Source organism: Hemicordylus capensis, chromosome 12 (genome assembly GCF_027244095.1).
Source record: "Hemicordylus capensis ecotype Gifberg chromosome 12, rHemCap1.1.pri, whole genome shotgun sequence".
NCBI classification, from domain to species: Eukaryota; Metazoa; Chordata; class Lepidosauria; order Squamata; family Cordylidae; genus Hemicordylus; species Hemicordylus capensis.
This window is the reverse complement of record NC_069668.1, coordinates 2,963,487-2,983,904: the sequence shown is the minus strand read 5'-3', so window position 1 is coordinate 2,983,904 and position 20,418 is coordinate 2,963,487. Positions and strand designations below refer to the sequence as shown.

Sequence of the window (20,418 nt, the reverse complement as noted above, 5' to 3'; positions counted from 1 at the left end):
CGAGTGCCTTCCGTTATAAACCTACAGGCAGGGCACTGCTTGTACATTTTATAGCACCTCCTTAATTATGGGTATTTAGCAAATGACTGCAGGGCAGTTCCAAGGGTAATGGAATCAGGCATGTTGCCACTTTTTCATGACTGTTGCTATATGCAGGTTTTCAAGTTGGTATTCCCCACTGGCAAGAGAACATCTACTATTCCTGTGGTGGTGGGGAATAGAAGAAGAAACGCTGGCAGGTCAGCAGGCTGTTCCGGGGGAAGGGTGGTCAGAAATCTAATAGCTGTCCCCCTTTCCGGCTCTCCTGCCAGCTCTTTGACCTCGGGGAGCACTGCCAACATCCCACATAACCTTACCTTGCTCCTCTGCAATGCCAGGTCGGTCCAGAATAAATCAGAACTCATCCATGATTTGATCATGGATGAAGGGGCCGACCTGATGTGTATTGCTGAGACTTGGTTGGGGGAGGCTAGTGGTCCAGTTTGGTCCCAGCTTCTCCCGCCAGGATATTCTGTAGAGGAGCAGGTGAGGGGACGTGGGCGGGGAGGTGGAGTGGCTGTGGTCTATAAGGATAACATCTCCCTTACCAGGGTCCCTGTTAGGGTATCGGACCATATCGAATGTGTGTACTTGAGTTTGGGGACCAGGGATAGATTGGGACTTCTGTTGGTGTACCGATCGCCCCACTGCCCAACGGAATCCCTTACTGAGCTCACAGACTTGGTTGCGGAACTTGCGTTGGAGTCTCCCAGACTTTTGGTGCTGGGGGACTTCAGTGTTCATTTTGGGACCAATTTGTCCGGGGCAGCTCAGGAGTTCATAGCGGCCATGACGACTATGGGCCTATCCCAAGCAGTCTCTGGATCGACGCATATTGCAGGTCACACGCTTGATTTGGTCTTTTATTCTGATCAGGGTGGTGCTCCGTGGGTGGGGACTCCTACGATCTCCCCGTTGTCATGGACGGACCACCATCTGGTTAAGGTTGGACTTACAACCGCTTTCCACTTTCGCAGGGGCGAGGGGCCTATTAGAATGGTCCGCTCGAAGAGGTTACTGGATCCGGTAGGATTCCAAGAAGCCTTGGCGGGATTTAATGTTGGCTCTGCTGGTGATCCTGTTGATGCCCTGGTTGAGAACTGGAACAACTTGCTCACCAGGGCAGTAGACACGATTGCTCCTAAGCGTCCCCTCCGACCTGCTTCAAAATTGGCCCCTTTTGGTATACGGAAGATCTATGGGGGCTGAAGCAGCAAGGTAGGCGACTGGAGCGCAAGTGGAGAAAAACTCGACTCGAATCCGACAGATTACAACATGGAGCACATTTAAAGATCTATGCTCAAGCGATACGTGCGGCAAAGAAGCGGTTCTTTTCTGCCCGTATTGCCTCTGCGAGTTCACGTCTGGCGGAGTTGTTCAGGGTTGTCAGGGGACTAGTATCTGCTCCCTCTCCCTTGAACCAGAATTTGGAGGCATCAGTTACCCGCTGTGGTGTGTTTAATGAATTTTTTGCAGACAAAATCTCTTGGATTCGGGCCGACCTAGATGGAGACTCCACAATTAATTTGATGTCTGAACTGGAGGTGTCTGACAACTCCTCTTATACAATTCGACTGGATCAATTTCAGTTTGTGACTCCTGAGGATGTGGACAAGTTGCTTGGAGTGGTGAGGCCAAGCACTTGTCCTCTTGATCCTTGTCCAACATGGCTTGTTCTATCTAGCAGGGAGGCTGTTGTAGGCGGTCCCGTAGAATGCTTCTCTGAGGGAGGGCAGGATGCCTCCTTGTCTTAAGGAGGCAATTATTAGACCTCTTCTAAAGAAGCCTGCATTAGATCCCTCAGAGTTGAGCAATTATAGGCCAGTTTCCAATCTCCCATGGCTGGGCAAGGTAATTGAGAGGGTGGTGGCCTCTCAGCTCCAGGCGGTCTTGGAGGAAACTGATTATCTAGACCCATTTCAAACTGGTTTTCGGGCGGGCTATGGGGTGGAGACTGCCTTGGTCAGCCTGATGGATGATCTCCAACTGGCAATGGACAGAGGAAGTGTGACTCTGTTGGTCCTCTTGGATCTCTCGGCGGCTTTCGATACTATCGACCATAGTATCCTTCTGGAACGTCTGAGGGGGTTGGGGGTGGGAGGCACTGTTTTTCAGTGGTTACGCTCCTACCTCTTGGACAGATTCCAGATGGTGTCGATTGGAGATTGTTGCTCTTCAAAATCTGAGCTTAGGTATGGTGTTCCTCAAGGCTCCATACTCTCTCCAATGCTTTTTAACATCTACATGAAACCGCTGGGAAAGATCATCAGGGGATTTGGAACTGGGTGTTACTAGTATGCTGATGATACCCAGATCTACTTCTCCATGTCAACTTCTTCAGGAATTGGCATATCCTCCCTAAATGCCTGCCTGGAAGCAGTAATGGGCTGGATGAGGGAGAATAAACTGAAGCTGAATCCAGATAAGACGGAGGTACTTATTGTGCGGGGTCGGAACTCTAGAGACGATTTTGATCTGCCTGTTCTGGACGGGGTCACACTTCCCCAAAAGGAACAGGTTCGCAGTCTGGGAGTACTTCTGGATCAACGTCTCTCCTTGGTTTCTCAGGCTGAGGCGGTGGCCAGGGGTGCCTTCTATCAGCTTCGGCTGATACGCCAGCTGCGCCCGTTTCTCGAGATCAGTGACCTCAAAACAGTGGTACATTTGTTGGTAACCTCCAGACTGGATTTCTGTAATGCGTTCTACGTGGGGCTGCCTTTGTACGTAGTCCGGAAACTGCAGTTGGTCCAGAATGCGGCAGCCAGGTTGGTCTCTGGGTCATCTCGGACAGACCACATTACTCCTTTGTTGATGGAGTTACGCTGGCTGCCAGTAGGTTTCCGGGCAAAATACAAAGTGCTAGTTATTACTTATAAAGCCCTAAACGGCTTAGGCCCTGAGTATCTAAGAGAGCGTCTTCTTCAGTATGAGCCCCACCGGCTGCTGAGGTCACTTGAGGAGGTCCGTCTCCAGTTGCCACCAACTCGTTTGGTGGCTACACAGAGACGGGCCTTTTCGGCTGCTGCCCCGAGATTGTGGAATGCGATCCCTGCTGAGATACGATCCTCCCCATCTCTGGCAATTTTCAGAAAACACCTGAAAACACAGCTCTTCAACCAGGCTTTCTCAGCTTTTTAAAATTTGTTTTTAAATTGTTCTGATTGTTTAATTGTAGTTTTATGATGTTTTTAATTGTTAATCATTGTTTTATGTTTTATAATTTTTATTTTAATTATTAACTGATTTTAATGGTGTTTTAATGTAAACCGCCCTGAGCCTTTTGGAAGGGCGGTATAAAAGTTTTAATAATAAATAATAATAATTAATAAATAAATAAATAGAAGGCTCTATTTTTACAAAAACTTTAAATGCTTTTAACTGATAACTGTTTTGATTGTTTTTAATGTTGTTTTAGAATATTATTTTAAAATTTTAAAATTGTTGGATTTTAAACTTCTTGTTTTTTACCAATGTTTTAATGTTGTTTTTATTGTGTAAACCGCCCAGAGACCTAAGTTTTGGGCGGTATAAAATATGTTAAATAAATTAAATAAATAAATAATAAAATATGGGTCGTGTATGCAAAACATGCTGGCAACGGAATCAAAAACATTTTTGGCTTGGCATTGTTGCTGATTCCATTACTGGCATGTGTTGAGCATTTCACACCCTATTTATAACATTGAAAGGCTTGGTAAAACTATGGATTTACAGTAAGAGCTTTTCTCTTGCCAGTGGGCAATTAATCTGAAAATTGGTTTATGCCTGCAGTCTTGGGGAAAATGGTAACATGCCTGATTCCATTATCTTGGAATTGCCCTACTATTATAATCTCAGAAGACCGGCTGGAAATAGAAGTCCAGGCCACTATGCAGCTCAAAGGGGCACTGTTACTACCTTAGCTGTGGTTGGAGGCAGGAGAGGAAGAGCCTGTGCTTTTAATGGATAAGGTTCCAAGTTTGATTTCTGGCATCTCCAGAGAAAGGATCTTCAGTAGCACAGCTAGAAGAGATCTCTGCCTCAAGGCCTTGGAGACCCACTGTCGACTGAAATAGAATCATAGCATGTTAAGAATTGGATGGGGCCTTGGAGGCCTTCTATGCCAGCTCCCTGCTCTGGTGTCACTGGGCTGGCTGTTCTGAAGGGTAACTTTGTCTTCATGGGAAACAGTATCCTGTCTCATAGGACTATAGGAAGCTGCCTAATCCTGAGTCCGACCCTTGGTCCACCGGACTCATTATCATCTACACTGACTGGCAGCGGCTCTCCAACATTTCAGGCAGGCGTTTTCCCCAGCCTTATGTGGAGATGCTTCCACAAGCTAAACCTGGGACCCTTTCTGCCTGCGGAGCAGCTTTGGAGATAGGCGGGTGTGCTCTTACATGCGATTCTCTGTGGCGATGTGCGATTGCTGACGGGAGAGGATATTGGAAGTGGGAATGTGATTTATCAGAACCTTTGTTGCTGTGTTTCGCGAAAGTGCCTTGATGGCTTGGACTCGAAAATGGGCACTTCCGTAGAAGTGAAAATGTGTTGTTATAGGGTACAAGCAGAGGTACTGAATTATAGCTTGGCATTACTTAAGAAAAATTTCTTGTAATGAAAGGGTGTTTGCATACCTGGTTCCTGGAGTAGAGCCACTGTACTGGGGTGAGTTGACCAGCACAGGTTACGCCCTTGAAGTACTTGAGTGTCCCTTCCGGGAAAAGCTAGGCCTGGCCATGGTAATTCACACTTCAGTACCTTCCAGACTTAACTGCTTTAATGCACTGGATGTGGAGCTGCCCTTGATGTGCGTCGAGAAATTTCAACCGGTGCGTAAAACGGTTGACTGGAGCGGCTTACTCCAGTGTGCTGCTTGTTGATGTGTTTCTGGGCTCATTTCAAGGTGTTGGCTCTTGCCTTTAAAAGCCTTAGTCGGGGGGGGGTGTCTCAAATATGGGCCCCCAGATGTTGTTAGCTTGCCGTTTCCATGATCCTCTGCCGCCACAGTGGCCATTGTGGCGGGAGATGATGAGAATTGTAGTCCAACAGCATCTCGGGACCCAGATTTTATTACCTCTAGCCTAAGCAGTTTGAGACCTGGCTACCTCAAGGTAATCTTCTCCTACATATACCCCCTTGTGTCCCATCACAATGCCTAAAGTCCTGCTCCGTGTGCCCGCCCTGACTGAAGCTCAGCAGGCATCTACAAGGAGCAAGGCCTTCTCATGGTAGCACCAATTTTACTGAATGTTCAGAGCAAAGCTTGACTCTTTAAGGCGGCGTTCGGGGAGAGCTTTTGTTGTTTTGACTATCTTCTGTATTGCTGTTGATATCTTGTTTTTTTTTTTGCTCTGCATTGTGCTTTGCATTTTGTGGATTGTTTGCTCCTTCCTTCCAGCTCTGGCATTGTGTGTTTTGGTTCTGTACAGGGGTGAAGAAATGTTGCCTCAGTTTATCAGCAAGAAAAAATATCTTACTCATCAAGCTATATCGGTATATTGCTCATCAGGACTTTTTTCACTCGTTGGGCATCATTTTTCACTCGTCACAGACTAGTAGACTAGGGCATTTCTGCAGCCTTGGTTCTGTTTATCTGCTTCGTTGAGTTTTATCTGAGGAAGCTAAAGCGGAATATAACTGTTTATTACGAAACTAAATGGATTTGTATTGCTCCGTCAGTGTATGGTACATGTTGCATTACAGAGGGGTCTCTTAAGGGTTTTACAGTCAGAGCCAGTGTGGTGTAGTGGTTAGAGGGTTGTACTGGGACTTAAGAAACTCGGTTTGAAATCCCCACTCGTTCATGAAGCTCACTGGCTGACATTGGGTTGCTCACTCTTTTTCAGCCTAACCTACCTTTCAGTGTCGGGGAGGTTGAAGATAAAAAGGAGAAGGAAGAACTCTGAGCTCCTTGGATGAAGGGCAGGATACACCTGTCATAAATTAATAAATTGATTTTAATCCCGATTTATTTAAACTGGGATCTAAATAAATCCCAAGGGAGACCACAAGGGGAGGGATATGGAGGCAAGAACAACATGTGATTATTTCAGGGAGGAGAGCTGGTCTTGTGGTAGCAAGCAGGAATTGTCCCTTTTACTAAGCAGGGTCTGCCTTGGTTTGCATTTGGATGGGTGACTGTATGTGAGCACTGTAAGAGATTCTCCTTAGGGGACGGGGCCGCTCTGGGAAGAGCACCTGCGTGCTTGCATGCATGTGGAAGGTTCCATGTTCCCTCTCTGGCATCTCCAGATCGGGAAACTCCTGCCTGCAACCTTGGAGAAGCCCCTGCCAGACTGGGTAGACAGTACTGAGCGAGATGGACGAATGTCTATAAGGCAGTATAAGGTGGCTTCCTGTGTTCCTACCTTAAGTTAGATACCAGCCCTATCTCGGGGGGGGGGGGGAATTGGGTATTAAGAACGCATCCTGGGAGACATTTTCGGGTGTAAAGGACTGCAAGGAAGAAAGGACAGAGTTGTTAAAGGGAGCCGAAGACCTTTGGATAGCTATGGGTGATGAAGCTGGAGGAGTAGAGGTTGTGGGCTAGGATTTATGTGGGTGAAAGTGGAGAAATAAAGGGAGATGGGGAGGCTGCGGGGGGGTGTCTCTAGGGAGGAGGACCAAACATATCGGAGCGGTCAGGAAGCCGGCACAGGGATGCAAGCTTTTAGCGAGGCGAATTCTTCCTGTTCTCTGGGAGAAGCACGTCTTGCCTCTCTTCCTGGAGGGATACACAGTGACAGGCTGCGGAGTGGAACTGGAACTGGGCGTGCGTCCTCGGCTACGGTCACATCTGTGAGCTGGAAAGGGGGCGGGGGTGTCTCCTGCAAACAGCCGGGTTGCGCCCGTGGATTTGTAGCAGTGCATTGTGATTACATGGGAGGCCTGCTGCAAGGAACGCTCCCCAGGCGGTGGCTTGCCAAAGTACATGGAGGTTCTGCTGCTGCCGGTGCCTTGAAATTGAATTCTTTTTTTTCTTTTTTTGGCCGGGTGGTGTTGGTTCTTCTAAGCGGCAGTATATTAGATCTGATGGGCCTGTTTTGCATTTGGGTATCTTGATGCTGTCTGGGGCCGTCCTTGTCTTTCTCTTCTCGATATTATCGTGATGCCGTTGCGGATGGGAGCTTGGCTTTAGAAGGCAGGCGAAACATCTGTGAAATAGACGCAGCCTGATCTGAGCTAGGTATCTTGTTCATACTTTTGAAATGTAACGTTGGCCCCAGTTTTGTAACACTGATATAACCAAGAGTGCTGTGAATTCATAAAAGCTTGTCACTGTCTTTCTGCTGAAACAAACACCAAGGTTTTTCTAGCAAGGAATCCGGTGGGGAGCAGGGGGAGAGAAGCAAAATGCATATTTTTCTTCCAACATTTTAATGTCATTGTTTGCCCTTGCTATTTCTTTTTTTAATAATAGTAATAATAATAATTTGACATGCCAGCTTTATGATGTGAGTCCCTTTCCCAAAATGCTGTTTAATGGAGTTCTACAGGGGAAAGGCCTATTTATTTTTTACATTTCTATCCCACTCTTCCTCCAAGGAGCCCAGAGTGGTGTTGGTGGTTGTGTTTATCCTCACAGCAACCCTGTGAGGTAGGTTAGGCTGGGAGAGAAGTGACTGGCCCAGAGTCACCCAGTGAGTCTCAGGGCTGAAGGGGGATTTGAACTCGTGCCGCCTCGGTCCTAGTCCAGCAGTCTAACCACTAGGGATGAGCCATGAGTGCTGCCCCTGGAAAAGCAGTGGGGTGGCCGAGGAGCAGATAACGTCCTGCTTACCTGGTTTTTAAAGGAACCGATCCTCGCCCTGTCAAACCTGTTTGGATGCAGGTGCCCAAGCTGGTTCGGCGATTCCCTAAGGAGGCACAGAACTGGTTTGGGCACATCCCTACTGACCACTACGCCATGTTGGCTCACATGAGATTCACACTAAAAGCAGGGGTGGTCATCCCAGGAAACAGATTGCCAGGATAAAAGGAAGTACTTTTTCACCCAGCACAGAATTAATCTATGGAATTCTCTGCCACGGGATGCAGGGATGTCCACCAGCTTGGATGGCTTTAAGCAGGGCTTAGACAAATTCATGGAGGACAGGTCTATCAAGGGCTACTAGTCTGGATGGCTTTAGGCCACTTCGAGGCACAGAGGTTCTCAGACAAGGGTATTTCCCCGCGCTCAAGGGTTACCCCAGAGACCAGTCTGGCTGCCGATTTTGAACTAACTGACATTTCCGAACGACTTACAAAGGCAGCCTCACATAGAGCACATTGCAATAGTCAAGCTGGCAGGTTGCCCACTGTTGTACCACTGTCTTGAGGGCATCCTCTTCAAGGAATGGGTGCAACTGTCGAATCAGCCGAAATTGATGGAAAGCGCTCCTGGCCGTAGCCTCCACCGGTGAGGCCTGAATCCAAGAGCACTCCCAAGCTGTGTACCTGCTCCTTCTGGGGGAGTGTAACTGGTTGCTTGTAAAGGGGGTCAAGAGAAGCCCATTTGCCATCTCCCTTACAATGTCCATGGCAAAGTGCAGTAGTTTTATCAAGCCTCCATTGTCTGGCTTCTACATTTCTGGTCTGGATCCAAGATCCAAATTTTTTTTTTGTCAAGGCCTGCTCTAGCCCCCCGCCTCACCTTTAAAATTTTTTTTTATTTTAAAGCTGTCTTCAGCATGGAACCTCCACCTTGCATATGGTGTATAGCTCAGGTTTAGCTCATTTGCTTGCATGCAGAAGACCCCAAGCTCCCTCCCTGGCGGCATCTCCAAGAGAGGGCTGAGAGAGATTCCTGCCTGCAACCTTGGAGAAGCCACTGCCAGTCAGGGAAGGCAATATTGAGCTAGATGGACCCAGGGTCTGACTCAGTATATGGCAGCTGCGTGCGTTCCTATGAAACCTTGGAGTGCTGCTGCCAGGCAGTGTTGGCAGTCCTGAGCTCCATGGCCCAATGTACTGACTCAGTATAAGGCTGCTCCCGACGTCCCGACGCCTTCTCAAGGACAGCTCAGGGCCGAACTGTGGGGTCTAGCAACATCTCCCTCGAGCATAGAGCATAGCTGCAGTCTCCGGGCACGACGCCCTCCTGTTTTATTGCAGGGAAGCGGCGGGGGCGTCTGGCCGGCGAAGCTGTCAGCTGTGTCTTCCTTGGCTCCCCGCCAGAGGAGATTGCAGGGCCTGCTGCTGCCACTGCTGGCGGGGCCGCCTGCCCTAAGACCGTCTCCGTGTGTGAAGGTGCCTCCCCAGTCGAATCCCGGCTGGGTCTCCCCACCCCCACCCCAGAGCACACAAAGCCGGGCTGCTGGTGCTATTGTTCCCATGTGCATTCCTGAAGAGCCTCTTGTCTGGGGCGGGGCGGGAGGCGCGCGCGATCCCTCCTGGCTGGCTGAGCCGAGGAGGACTCCATTTTCTGTCTGCTGCTGCTGCTGCCTGTCAGGAAGTCCCTGGCATGGCAGAGCCCGGGCCGGCCTTCTTGGGCAGGAGGTGGAGCCTGCCTCCTCCCCTGCCTCCTCCCCACTGCTGCTCCTCCTCTCGCCGTCCCCTCCCCTCCATTGTCGGCAGCAGCAGCAGCAGCCGCCTCTCCGAAGAAGCCTCCTCTCAGCCGGCCGGTGGGTGCACCTGCTCCGGCTCTCCCGGCTGGGGCGGCGGCAACAGAGATGCTCTAGCCCCTGCCCGGAGGCCTGCCTGCCGCCAGCTGCCCCCCCGCCAGCCGGCGGCGCCGAAGGGGGGCTCGCGGGAAGCAATGCCACTTGCCTGCCCCCAGCCCGGCGACCTCCTCCTCGGGAAGCGACCATGACTCTGCCGGGCCGCGTCTCCTGCTCCCTGCTCAACTGCTTTGTAAGTGGGCTCTCGGGCCCCTCACCTCCCCGGCCTGAGATGATGAGCAGGGAGCCTCCTGCTGCCCTCCTCGGGAGGCGTCTGGCCTTCTGCGCCGGCTGGCTGCCTGCTCAGGGAGTGGCTCTCCTCCCCCAGCCGCCTCCCTCACCTTGATCCGGCGGCTGCAGGGCCCCCCCCCAGAGCGCTCCCCCCCATGCCTGCCTGGAGATTAGGGGTCGCAGGAGGGGTTGGGAAACGGCCCCACGGGGGCCCCACTGAGCAAGAAAGAGGTTGCCCTCCGTCCGGAGAGCATCCCTTAGCCCGGTGCTACCCAGCAGTGCTACCCAGCGCAGTGCCGGCCCTGCGGAGGGCCTGCCCCTCCCACCTGGGCATACCTGGGGCCTGCCGGTGCGAGCCCCTCTTTCCGACAGCCCTGGGGCCTCTGCTTTCTGTTTCCTTGCATCAGGACCCACACAGGCCTGGCTATTAGCATCCCCACCACCACCCCGCCCCTTTCTTCCTTGCGGACATGTTGCTGAAACTCACTGAGCAGACTCTGTGCTGGGCTCCGGGTGGGTGTGGGGAGTGCCTTCCGCTCAGTCCTTGTTGCTAGTCAGCCAGCCTCAGCTGAGAGAAATCCCCCCCACCCCGCCACCGGCAATGCTCCCTGCCCATGATGGCCAGCGAGTGGCCGTGATTCTGTTGCCATTACTCAGCACCGAGCGCTCCCAGCTTTGGGCCTCCGGATAGCTGGGCCACAGAGGCCGGCCGGCTGGCCAGCCTGGGCCAGCAGATTCTGGAAGGAGAGGGCCTGGAGGACATCTGGGGGGCAGGGAGTCACCCAAGCAGGGCCTCTTTGCACTGGGATGCCAGGCGAGACACCAAAGTGGATTGAGAGCCGGGCAAGTGTGTGGCGGGTGCGGGGACCGCAGGCCAGTTGGTCCCCAGAGGGTGATACGTGGGGCAAGTTCAGAGATCCACACTGACAGTTCCTTGGCCCCGACTTTGTATCTTGGCTGTCGTGTTTCGACTGACAGTCACAGACACAAAACCCTAACCTCTCAGAGAGAGGTGTGTGTGTGTGCGCGTGCGCATGCGCGTGCAGGGGGAGGGGGTTAGATAGGAACAGAAATGATCGAGGCTGGACCAGAGAGAGCTAACCTTGGCTCTCCAGCTGCTCTTGCAGCTGGGGATGATGGGAGTTGTAGTTCAACAGCGGCTGGAGAGCGAAAGTTGCCTGCCTCTAAGTTAGACCCATGGTAAAGTGTGTGCAGATCTGGAAGCATGGAATGCATTGGGTGAATTGCTCTGCACCTCTACATTATTATGACGTGTGTGTGTGTGTGTGTGTGTGTGTTATATTTGTTGTTATCCTTTTTGTTTATATAGTGCTATCAGTGGTGTATTACAAAGAATAAGGGACAGGTCTCTGCCCCGAGGAGCTTACAGTTATAATTATTATTATGATTGTAAAAACTTTTGCATTTGTGCAGCTCTCTCAGGTATTTGGAACTTTTTGCAGAAATTGTCTTGCTGCCATCCTTACAACAAACCTTTGTGGATATTATTATCCCTGTCTTGCTGATGGTGTGTGTGTGGGGGGGGGGGGTTGAGGCTGGGAGGAGCTTGCTTAAGGCCCCTGAATGAGTTCAGGGCAGAGCCAAGCATTTGTCTGATCAGCATCTTCTTAAAGCACCATGAAGAGAAGTCCATGAGTACCCCTCTTCAGAACCAAGGCCACAAGCAAATTAGCACAATCCTGGACTGGCTTTAGCCGCTCTTCCTGACAGCTATTACAAGTTTTCTTTCCTCCCACCCTTTAAAGTGCAAAATTGGCCCTTCTTCTGCTATCCCATTTAAAGAGCAGTGTTTCATTGGGGAAGGGTGCGTGTTTAGCACTCTGTCCTGGGGCCTAGCAAATGCAAGTCTTGGAAGAAAATGTTATCATGAAAATGAGCTTTCCCCCAACATCTCTCCCTCCCCATTTCCTGCCTTGTCTATTAAATGCTTCTCCTTCCCTCCTGATGGGGAAGCAGGCCAGAGCGTTTAATAAGAGGTGAAAGCGCTCGCATTGTGAAGTTTGCAAGCGAGGAAGAACCTAGTTCGATATATTTAGAATTGACTGGTGAACTTGGATGTCTCCGTCGTGAATTTGCAATGAGGGATGATGTCATCTTTCAAGGGGGAAGATTCCCACACACACACATACACTGCATCCTAGAAATTCTGGTCTTTTTCAGTGTCTGAAAGTAGACAACAGCGATCACTAGATCCAAAGTAGGCGACGCCGAGTGCCTAATTGGATCAGACGCGAGGGCATCAAAAATTGATTTCTCCTGGGCTTAAAATGGACACCTGCATCTATTGTGTGACAAAAGCAGTTATTGAATTGGCGGTGGGGAGCCCTTCTCTGTCAGTTTCACAAGGACGTCTCATTGGCTTTTGATATGAAAAATACCCTTTTAATAAATTAGTAATGTCTGAATGTCACTAGATCTGGATTTATTTTTATGTTTCTATTCCACTCTTCCTCTAAGGGGCTCAGAGCAGTGTATATGGTTATATTTCTCCTCCTAACAACCCTGTGAGGTAGGTTACACTGAGAGAGAAGTAACTGGCCCAAAGTCACCCAGTGAGTCTCATGGCTGAAGGGGGATTTTATTCACCTGAAGAAGAGCCCTGGGTCATTCCGAAGCCTGTGGTCCTACACAAAGCAGGCTGTATGAACGTAACTCCTTTTACTGTGTTGGTCTACATCGCCCAGTGCTATCCATATGTGAGATACACCAGGGTTTCTTAACCTTGGGCCCCCAGATGTTGTTGTACTACAACTCCCAGAATCCTCAGCGATAAAGGCCATGTCTGGGGATTCTGGGAGTAGAAACCCTGAGATACACAATGGAGCAAAGGCATTCCTTGGTCATATAAATCTGCCTTTATACCGGAACTGCACAACTCCAGCCCTCCTGCAGATGTGGGCCTAAAACTCTCACCGTCCCTGAGGATTGGCCGCTGTGGCTGGGGATGATGGGAGTTGTAGTCCAACAGCTGCTGGAGGGCTGCAGCTGTGCAGTCTGGCTTTGCCGTAAGTCAGAGCATTGGTCCATCCGGCGCATTATCCAGCTCCCTGGGACTCTCTAAGACCTCAGGCAACAGGAAGTCAGCCCTGATCTCCGAGACCTTTAAACTGATGATCGAATCTGGGGCTTTCTGCGTGCAAACATCTGTGCCAAACTGCTGTAGTTGCTCCCGCTCTGCTGTTAAAGGCCTGGAACCTGCGCTCACCTGAGCACAGCAGATGGGATTCGAATCCACGACATCCGCAGCCCATTGCAGGCACACACGCTGGTGGAACATGCCCCTCGGTCACTAGGCTGACAGCCTCATATGGTGCCATGATCTCTCAGATGCTCCTCATTCTAGGGGAGCCCTCAGCTTATCTCCACACCTCTTATCTCCACACCTCCACACCTCTGACTCTTCTGCTACTTCAGAGCAGGGCTGGGCAAACCGGCCCTCCGCCAAGGATTGGAGTTGCCATTCAGCAACATCTAGAGGGCCAAGTCTGCCCAGCTGTGCATTAGGGTTGAGATGAACAACTCCGTGAGCAAAACAGGTGCTTGTGGAATCAGATGGAGGAGAACGAGGGCACATCATCGGAACGTAGGAAGCTGCCTCTTAGGTGCAGCTGGTCTCTTCTTGGCAGCTGGATCGCAGGCCGAGAGGGGTCTTTCCCGTCACCTGGTCCTCCTGCTGGGGCAATATTCCGGTGCCCTTAGGCCCTCTCTGAAGCATCTGCTAGAGGCCTCTCCAGTTTTTTACCATCACAACTCCACCTGCCAGTTTCGACCAGTGTGAAGGTGGTGCGGCTTTCAGGGCTCCTCCGAATGACACTGAGAACTGTAGTTCTGTGAGGACGTGGGGAAATCTCACTACCCCCGAAACCAGCGGCCCCCAAATTTGGGCACAGCTCACTCACCAGTCGTTATTTGTGGTCGCCCCCAGTCCCCGCTCTTCCCTCAGATCCATTTCTGGGGCACAGGCTTTGGTGGGAAGTGGGTCTTCTCTCATTTGAACTGGGAGATGGAGAGGGGAAGAAGTGGGGAGCCCTCTCTGATTGCTCAGACAGGGTTCATGCTGTTTGCACATGGCGGTGCAGAGGAGACCTCCAGAGAGGAGATCTGTGTGGTGCTGGGGGTCTGCTCGCCAGAGGGCTGGGGGCACTCGCCACTGGTGAGCTGGCAAGTGGATTTGTAGATGCCTGCCCTAAACATCATTACCATGGCTGGATTTCCTCCATGTCAAACTGGTTTAAGTGTGTCATGTGGACAAGCTTGCTTTACTTTTTCCAAGGGCCGTCTTGGGCCCAGAAGTCAGTCACTTTGATTCGCATGGAAGAAGAGATTTTCTAGATGATAAATCACTCTCCCTCAGCCCTACAAAAGCTCTTCTGTGGTCAGGAAAGCCCCCAGCCCACCCTCATTTTAAAGTGCAGCTTCCCCTTTCTGTCCCATATCTCAGTTGTTTACAGCGCAGAAGGAACCGCGAGTCGGTCGGCTTTCAGGTTTACTGGGGAAGTAGCCGCACTGGGAAATACTTCAAATTCCTAATCATTGGCATGAATGCTTTTCCAGTCCAAGATGCCTGGGATTCCCCCCACCCCCCCCCCAGCCCCTGCAGCTTTAACTTGGGCATAATCTTCTCAATGCAAGCATGGCTTCCCTACCGCAGAGCACCCGGGTACTTCGCAGAGCACATTTGCTGCTGCCAGTCAGTGCAGGCAGTCCTGAGCTGGGTGGACCAAGGGTCTGACTCAGCAGAAGGCAGCTTCCTGTGAGGGTGGGGGATTGAAGGAGGTTGTGTCTGTGTTGCTGGCAGGTTGTGTCTGATTGCAGTTGGGGTGTGTGCTCTGCCTTCCCTGTTGGTTGCATGTATGTTTTTGCTAATATCCTTCTGACATGTCTCTCTGCTTGTTGTCCGTGTCTTTGGCATTCAGGGTGAGGAGGGCCCTCCCAGTCTGGAGTACATCCAGGCCAAGGACTTGTTCCCCCACAAAGAACTGATTAAGGAAGAAGACTCTCTACAGGTAAGTTCCCTGGGGCAATTGGCAAGTGGGACGGCGGGCGGGGGTATCAATTGGGGCCAAAGTTTAAGGCCAGAGGGCTGGAGATTTTCAGAGAGAGGTGGGGCAGACATCTTTCAGAGAGGCTGCAGCACCTCCCTGCGCTGAGTAGGGGGTTGGACGGAGATCTCCAGGGTCCCCTCCAACCCTCCAATTCTGTGATTTTTAGCTCTCCGTCTCTTACCATTGCTGGGCCACAGCTTTGCCCAACAGGGGTGTCCAGAGTAGCTCTCCCAGCTCCCAGAAGAAGGTTGACTTGTCACGTTAACTCTTACGGGACACTTTCCCTGGAAGATGCTGGAGGAATTGGAAAAAGGAACTGAAACAGTCCACATCCTCTTTGTTGTGACTTTCTTGGAAAATAAAACTCCCAAGGGTTCCCCCCACCTCCTTTGGGCCGATCTCAGCCTGTCACACCAGTGAGCTAGGGCAGAGAACAGGCAGGAGATGGACTTTATCATCATCATCATCATCAGTATTCCTTTTAAGGCCCATGTGGGCAAATACAGGGCAACTGAGAGCAAGTCCCTGTTATTGGGCCAAATCAGGTCAGGAGTTCTCAAAACTAGGCCCACAGATGTTGCTGGACTAGGAATATGTGAAGCCGCCTTCTACTGAGTCAGGCCCTTGGTCTGTCTAGCTCAGTATTGCTGACACAGACTGGTAGCGGCTTCTCCAAGGTTGCAGGCAGGAGTCTCTTCTAACCCTCTCTGGAGATGCTAAATCTCCTTTCAGGAAGGCTGTAAGTCATTTCTGTTTGGGCTGGTTTTGGGCATGGCAAGGTTAAACTTCTAATGGGGAATGAATGTTTTAGCCCATCTTTTGTTTGGCTTGATTTTTGTGTTTCTCTGTGTGTGTGTTTAATCCTTGTAAAACCATCTCAGGTTTCACAGTCAAATCAAAATAAAATTCTTTATAACAGTCACATACCAGTACAACACTAATATATCCACACAGAAGCCCAGCAGAATTAAACCATAGAAATTGTAATATAATATTAGCAAGTTAACCCTCAAAACAGAGCAGCGAAATGGAATTCATGATGAGCTTCTGGCGCATCTTACTGGCTACCAAACAAAACTTAGCAATATTTCACAACATTAGGTACAAATAAACAAAGCGGAGAAAGGATGTTTTTGATTCACGGCTGACTGCTTCCCCGTCTCTTAGGAACATAGGAAGCTGCCTTCCACCGAGTCAGACCATTGGTCCATCTAGCTCAGGATTGTCTACACTGACTGGCAGCAGCTCTCCAAGGTTAAAGCTAGGGGTCTCTCCCAGCCCTACCTGGAGATGCTGCCAGGATGGAACCGGGGACCTTCTGCATGCAAAATAGATGCCCTACCACTGAGAGCATATATTCCCCATCCCCTAAAGGGAATATCTTACAGCCCTCCCATGCCGTCTCCCATCCAAATGCAAACCTAGGTAAGCCCTGCTTAGCAAAAGGGATGATTCATGCTTGCTGCCACCAGACCAGCTTTCCTCCTCAGTACCAAGTACACTCTTGTGTGAGCGAATTTGCTTGCAGTTACAGATCCCGGGGAGTGGCTGTCGATTAAATCACTGAGCGCCCTCCTTTCTGCTACCGCTGACAGCCTTTTCAGCTGCCTTCAATTTTGCCGAGTCAGTGTCACCACGGAGCAGTGTAATAAGATTAAAAGGCCTGCCTGGGCTTTCTCCCAGTTTATGTCCTCCCCTCCCCAAGTGAATCAAATGGAACTCCTTAAGTTTTCAGCGTTTCTTCAAAGATGTGGGCAATTGACTCTGGGTCTTTTTCTTTTTCTTTCCTTTTTTAAGCATCAAGGCCAAAGAGATGCCACTAAAGCATCCCCACTGGTGCCGTTGGCTAAATTGCACTCCTGAGCAGTCCGGTGGGGATTGCACATCTCCTGTGCCATTCCACATGCGCTTGGAGGTGTTGAGCTTTCCCGTTAACTAGCTCCCCTCCACCCCACCCACCCAAGTCTATTTTTAAGCCACAAGGAGAGAGATCCCTGGATGTTTTACCCGGGAGTGGGGGAAGCACAAGCTGTGGTACTTCCTCCCAAATGCGGCACGGATTGTGGCCCAGCACTTTCGGGGGATCAGTTGCAGAGGGCCCCTTCCCCAAGGGGCAGCTGCTGGGGTGGGGGGCGAAGAACAGGGCAGGCAGCTGCACAACCAGCCACAGCTGCCCCCCCGCCCCCACCTGTGACTGCCTCTCCCTTTCTGTCTTCCTCTCCTGGCTTTAATTTGAGAGAGACTCCTGCCTGCCACCTTGGAGAAGCTGCTGCCTGTCTGTGTAGACAATACTGAGCGAGATGGACCAAAGGTCTGACTCAGTATATGGCAGCTTCCTATGTTGCTCCTTGCGGGTTCACAGCAAGAAAAGGAAGAAGCAGCCACGGTGGGGCAGGACGAGAGAGAGAGAGCCCCCCCACCGCAGCCCGTTCTATGGCCCCCCCACCCAGCCCTCTGCCTCCGCCAGCTTCACCACTTGCGCCTGCCTCCCCCTCACCTCTTACACTTATATTAGAATGTGGTTTTCTAGTCCTCATTGCCAGGTCAGCCAAGGAGGGGCACTCTTAAAAGGAATCCGGTGGTGGTTATTTTTTTACCTGGTGTCACAGGGCTGGTTCCCCCCCCCCACTCCAGATCCCCTTTTCCGTGCTGCAAGGCGAGGGCGTGGAATACCTGGGCCATGCAAGCGACGCCGTCATCGCCGTCTCCAACTACCGGCTCCATATCAAGTTCAAGGACTCCGTCGTCAACGTGAGTTGGGGGGCCCCTTCCAGGGCCAAAGCTGCGGGACAGAAGCCCACGGCAGGTAGATGGAGACCCTTGATTAAAACAGGCGGCTTTCCCAGAACGGACGGGGCTCGAGTGATCCCGCGGCATCCGCACCCCTGGCTTTGCGCCTGCGCAGGAGGGGAGGCCGGCAGCTCCTTGCTGCTCTCCAGCTCCCCCCACCCTCACCTGGAGCGCATCCCTTGGTTAGGGCGGTTGGAGTGTTGCCATTGCTTTCTGGCCGCTGGCAGGACTTGGAAGTGGGTGGCAAGCCAGGAGGGCCTGCCTGCAAGGGCTGGCGTTGGCCTGCTGGTTCACTCCCACCCCGACTCTGTTCCTAGGTGCCTTTGAGGATGATGGAGAGCGTGGAGAGCCGGGACATGTTCCAGCTTCACATCGTCTGCAAGGACTCCAAAGTAGTCAGGTAGGGCGGCCTCGTGGCTTTGCCTTTGACCCTCTCAGTGAGTGGTCCTGCCAGTACGGTCTGTAGCTCAGTCCCTTTCCTCAGCATGGCTTCCAGGCATCAGAACACGTTTAGTCTAGCCCAGCGGTTCCCAACCTGGGGGCCTCCAGATGCTGCTGGACTACAGCTCCCATCATCCCCAGGCCTTCTGTGTGCAGAGCAGATGCTCCCCTGCTCACTGAGCCAAGGGGCACCTTTTAAAAGTGGTGGTTCGCTTGTATTTAGCAGGGGGAGAGCAACTGGGCCTATCCATCCCTAGCACAACATCCCTCCAGTGGCTGTTGCTGGTGTCTCTCTTATGTTTCTTTTTCAGATTGTGAGCCCTTTGCGGGACAGGGAGCTATTTTATTTATTTATACGAGACTTTGGTTGAAAAGTGGTATATAAATGTTCATCATATGCACAGCAGATGTTCTGCCACGGAGCTACAGTCCTTGCCTAGAGGTTACATAGGAAGCTGCTATATACTGAGCCTGACCCTTGGTCCATTTAGCTCAGTGCAGCCTTGTCTACAGTGACTGGCAGCAGCTCTGCCAGGTAGGACTCATTCCCAGCCCTTCCTGGAGATGCTGCCAGGGTTCGAACCTGGGCCCGTCTGCAGGCCGAGCAGGTTCTCTACCAAACAAGGCCTTGCCCCCAGCATGTAGAGAGTCCCTGTGGGGCGTTCTTTTCGCCGTCCCTCTCCTGGTTCCTTGCCTCCCCGGGATAACGCGGCCCTCGGTGCCTGGCAGGTGCCATTTCTCGACGTTCAAGCAGTGCCAGGAGTGGCTGAAGAGGCTGAGCCGCGCCATCGCCCGCCCCACCAAGCCGGAAGACCTCTTTGCATTTGCATACCATGCCTGGTGCTTGGGAGTCTGTGCCGACGAAGAGAACCAGCACGCCCACCTCTGCCGCCCCGGTGAGTTCCCAGGCGCCGCAACTGTGGAGCTGTGGAGATGTTGGTGGGGTGGGGAATGTGGACGTCCGCTCGCCATGGCTTCTTGCCCTGCGCCGTGTCTTGTCCCGTCCCTTAAGTAGCGAGGCATGCGGGGGCGCTCCCGGAACGGGCGGGCTGACGGTTGCTCACTTCTTTGTAGGAGACCACGTGAAGTACCGCTTTGAGATGGAGCTGGCCCGGATGGGCTTTGACTTGCAGAACGTCTGGAGGGTTTCCGACATCAACAGCAACTTCAAGTGAGCCCGCGCCCAGCCTGGCCTTCCTGGGAGAAGGGGAGCTGCTTTTCAAGGGCGGGGGCATTCTGGCCAAAAACCTTCCGCCTGCGGGCCCTTTCCCACTGTGCCGGCCTCCGCACTGTCCCGTCCTTTGCTGAGTGCCGGGAGGGCCTTTCAAGGGAGATGGCACAGGGGCTCGGCAGGGCTCTGTTTTCCTTCAAGGAGCCCCCAGCCCTGGGTAAAGTACAGCATGGCACAGTGGGAATGCCCACCTTCACATGGTATGCCCACCTTCACGCAGTGTATTGAGAGAGCCAGCATGGTGTAGTGGTTAGCGTGCTGGACTAGAACCAGGGAGACCCAAGTTCAAATCCCCATTCAGCCATGTAACTAGCTGGGTGACTCTGGGCCAGTCACTTCTCTCTCAGCCTAACCTACCTCACAGGGTTGTTGTGAAAGAGAAACTCAAGTATGTAGTACACTGCTCTGAGCTTCTTGGAGGAAGAGCGGGATATAAATATAATAATAATAATTAAGAGCGGGATATAAATATAATAATAATAATTAAATGTAATAATAATAATAAGAAGAAGAAGAAGAAGAAGAAGAAGAAGAAATCGAATCAGAAATCGAAACCAGTCAGAAATCGAATCACTGCTAAACACTGTCCGTATATTCAGTAGCGATATAGCAATGGAGTTTGGACTAGACAAGTGTGCTGCATTAATAATGAAGAGAGGGAAAATAAGAAAAACAGAACTGCCCAATGGAAGCAAGATCAAGAACCTGGAAGAGAAAGAACCTTACAAATACTTGGGCATTCTCCAGGCTGATAACATTGCACACACTCAAGTTAAAAGAAAAATAGGAAGTGAATACATCAGGAGAGTTAGAAAAATCCTCAAGTCCAAACTCGCTAGATCGTAAGACCAGGAAAATCATGACCATCAATCATGCTCTGCACCCCCGCAGTGATGTCGATAGGCTATACCTTCCTCGCAGCTCAGGTGGAAGAGCAATGCTACAAGTCCATCAAACAGTAGAGGAGGAGAAAAGAGGCCTTGAAGAATATATCAAG

At 51.4% G+C, this 20,418-nt stretch overlaps 1 protein-coding gene across 2 annotated transcripts in view; it reads left to right on the top strand.

The window, feature by feature from the left end:
* Window positions 1-20,418, top strand: part of MTMR4 (myotubularin related protein 4) — a 57,852-nt gene that overhangs the window by 5,923 nt on the left and 31,511 nt on the right. The window contains exons 1-6 of one of the 2 annotated variants that reach the window (XM_053275081.1): window positions 9,714-9,855; window positions 14,831-14,920; window positions 17,594-17,710; window positions 18,067-18,149; window positions 18,920-19,086; window positions 19,265-19,361. In XM_053275081.1, coding sequence (XP_053131056.1) covers window positions 9,811-9,855; window positions 14,831-14,920; window positions 17,594-17,710; window positions 18,067-18,149; window positions 18,920-19,086; window positions 19,265-19,361 — 599 coding nt within the window. In that variant the 5' untranslated portion in view covers window positions 9,714-9,810. Of the gene's footprint in view, window positions 1-9,713; window positions 9,856-14,830; window positions 14,921-17,593; window positions 17,711-18,066; window positions 18,150-18,919; window positions 19,087-19,264; window positions 19,362-20,418 lie in introns of those variants that run through there. The other variant, XM_053275080.1, reaches the window with a different exon arrangement.